Here is a 3,118-nt window from a genome sequence, read left to right on the forward strand (position 1 = left end):
TTTTCCGTCTTGCTGCCGAGCCAATGTCATTTATTTGTTTGTGGTTTAACATGTAACTTCTGCTGACTGTCTCTCAGGCCAGATCTTCTGAAGTCAGAGGGCATACCAAGCACAGAAGCAGCGTCCAATGGTTCACCAGTCTCAGGAAGTCCCAAAATGTCAACGCTGAGTGGCAAAAGCCGCTACCGCAGTAAGCCACGTCACCGCCGAGGGAACAGCAAAGGCAGCTACAATGATTTTGCAGGGATCTTGAAAAACCAGCCAGTGCAAGATGATGCACCCCCACCTCCACCTCATAATCATTCTCACCATCCCAGCCTACCGCAGCAACCTGGCCACAGCCATCCCCACGGCCATCACACACGGCTTCATGCCCACGGACAAGATATCGCCAACTGCGCAAACAACTTGCGGTACTTTGGCCCCGCAGCAGCGCTGCGGAGCCCTCTCAGTAACCACGCGCAAAGGCGGATGTCGGGTTCCAGCCCCGACCTCATCTCTGCTGCCATGGAGGCAGATTGCCGAAGGAATCTGGAGAGCAAGGAAAGCAAAGCTGATCACTGGGAGTGTTGCAAAACAGATCCATATAATTCCTGTCTTCAGTGCAGGGAGGAGGACAGTGGTCAGGTGCAGATGTCGTCTGTTGACACAGGGATGAGCCATTCTGAATCCCCAACGTCTGCTTCCCTGTACGAAAATGCGCAGTTCATGGAGAAGATGGAGGAAGAGGGCTACAGCAACTGTCAGTCAGCGTCGGCCCTGGGCACTCCCCAGCACATGGCCTCCTCCGTGCTACCTTGCAAAGCAAGACCCCTTCAGAAGGTAAGGACCACGCGTAGTCATTCGGAGAAGAAAGCAAGCTTGCTCCTCTTTGGTGTGTAGCTAGTGGATGTAGGATAGTAGCAAAGCCATGTTTCCCACACACATAGTAGTACAGTTATGTCTGCAACTTTCTCTTAAAGAAATCATGCCTGTCTGAGCTTTGCTTTGTGATCTGGACAGACTGTTAAGGTCAGTTTTAGTGAGAAGTACAGTAGGCATGGCGGAGCATCCTGCTAACAACGGGGGTTGTCAGATGTGGCTCTGACAGGGCCTAGTTCTGTTACCTGCAATTCAGCCAGTTTTTGTTTAAGCTGAAACTTGGTCTGCTGAACTTTTGTTGTTGAAACAGTCTCAAAACGTTATCAAGCCTTTCCCAAAACAAAGGAGGGGGTACATGCATTCTTTTGATGATGTTAAATATCATCGAGCAGTTTCATTGAGTATCTGCAGTGCTGCTGTGCCTTGGAACAGAAATTCAGTGTCTGCCTTGGTCTTGGGGACGTGCCCTTTATGCACCTGCTGGAAACTGTCCCCCCTTGACTGCAAGTCATAGTTCTCATGTATTTTGTGAAGATTTTACAAGAGTCAGGAAGATGTTAGGGCCCAGTTGTACAGAAACAGTTCTTCATTCCTCTTGCTTCCATCCAGGTGATGAGAGAAGTAGGAACCAGTCTGAGTGGAGCTCAAAGAGCAGGAAAACTGGGCCTGGGTGGAAAAGTGAAGGGAAAAGGGATGAATACCAGACCAAGAGCGTGGTTTGGGCCCAGAAGGGAGGAAGAAAGGCCTTGTATTACAAGGGGATGGGATGAGATAGAGGCTGAGTCTGAACAAGGGGTGGCAGGTTAGGTAGGATAGGAGGAGGCTGTAAAAACCAAGAGTGCAGCATGTGGGTGTGGATGGGAAAAGGAGAATAAAGGCTCTGTGCTCACCAAGGTAGAGAATGGAACAAACCTTAAGTTTTCTTAGATGGTGAAACCCACCAGCAAAATTTGTGTCATCTCCCATCCTCCTCTGTGATGGGCTCATGTAGGAGAGGGTTGAAATTGTAAAGCCAAGAGTGCCAGATCAGCTCAATAATTTATGTGGCTTTCAATATGCTGCTAATTACTTGATTTGCTTCTGTAAAAATCTGGAACGTTATGCACTCAAGTGCCTGCTAAAGTACTCCAGTGTGTTTCAAAGTCAATCACTCCAAATTCAGAAATGGCAGCATTGAGGCTGCCTGAAATAATCCCCTGGTAAGAAGATGTCTGAGTCAGTTTTCACTGATATGCAGGTTATTTTCTTGTCTAGATTGTTGTGGCCCGTTGGCACAGTGACTTTGTCCTGGAGGACCAAGGGGCAACCACGTAGTTGCATGTTCGTTCTTTCACACACGTGATGCCATTCTTGTCCTTGTTTTCTGCCAGAGCGGTGATGACTCTTCAGAAGAGGAAGAGGGCGAAGTAGACAGTGAAGTGGAGTTTCCTCGTAGACAAAGGTAAAAGGTGAATTCACTCTAATCTCTCTTTGGCGGGACAGAACTCAGGAGAACCAGCATGGAGGATGTGGAATGTGCTCGTAGAACAGAATCGCATTCAGTGCGGCCCATCCACCCTCGGCTGATCCCTCACGTTCACTCGCTGGTTCGGTTCTGAGCTGCTATCTCTAGCAGAGTGTTTCTGCCGCCGGCTGTTTGTAGCACAGCTTGATCACACTTGATAATGTTACTCAGCCTGTAAGAATAAGCTGCTGCATCTGTTTCAACACAGTCAGACTTACTGGACATTGGGAGTCTTTGTGGACTCTTCAGTGGTGTTTATTAACTGCTGCTGCAGCGGGGTGGACTCCAGCACCTTTGTAGCTGAATTCAAATAGGATTGGAGAGCTAGGTGACAACACGGCAGATCAAATTTGGTGGTGTAGCCTGTAAAGACTTGAGGGGGCGTTCCTACCCCAGCCTGTGCAATAGCAGACTTTACAGTCCTGTGCTCAGGAAGTCGTGTGCTCAGGAGAGAGATCATGACATTGGTGCCGTAGCTTTATGCAAGCAGCTGTTTGAAGTGCAGAAGTGATCCAGTGGGCAAATGGGTTAAAGGATGTTAAGGAGAAGAAAATAAAGGTTTGTCTGCTGTTGTATTACATCCATGGCACACCTCCAGCTGCAATCCTGAATTGTCCCAGCTCAAAAACCAAGATAAATCTCAAAGGGAACTGAGAAGTGTGACAGGAATGGTTAGAGATAGTTTCCATAGGGGAAGAGATGAAATCCATGAGAAACGTTGGTCTGGCAGGTGCATGAAACTGTCATTTATGT

General features: G+C 48.3%; 1 protein-coding gene across 1 annotated transcript in view; it reads left to right on the forward strand.

Moving 5' to 3' along the window:
• Nucleotides 1-2,306, forward strand: part of MAP3K13 (mitogen-activated protein kinase kinase kinase 13) — a gene marked incomplete at its 5' end in the record, with an annotated part of 12,854 nt that extends 10,548 nt beyond the window's left edge. The window contains 2 exons of the mRNA XM_010156617.1: nucleotides 78-822; nucleotides 2,232-2,306. Of these exons, the coding sequence (XP_010154919.1) occupies nucleotides 78-822; nucleotides 2,232-2,306 (820 nt within the window). The remainder of the gene's footprint in view (nucleotides 1-77; nucleotides 823-2,231) is intronic.
• Between the last annotated feature and the right edge of the window lie 812 nt (nucleotides 2,307-3,118).

This window comes from Eurypyga helias, unplaced genomic scaffold (genome assembly GCF_000690775.1).
Source record: "Eurypyga helias isolate BGI_N326 unplaced genomic scaffold, ASM69077v1 scaffold17288, whole genome shotgun sequence".
Taxonomy (NCBI): domain Eukaryota; kingdom Metazoa; phylum Chordata; class Aves; order Eurypygiformes; family Eurypygidae; genus Eurypyga; species Eurypyga helias.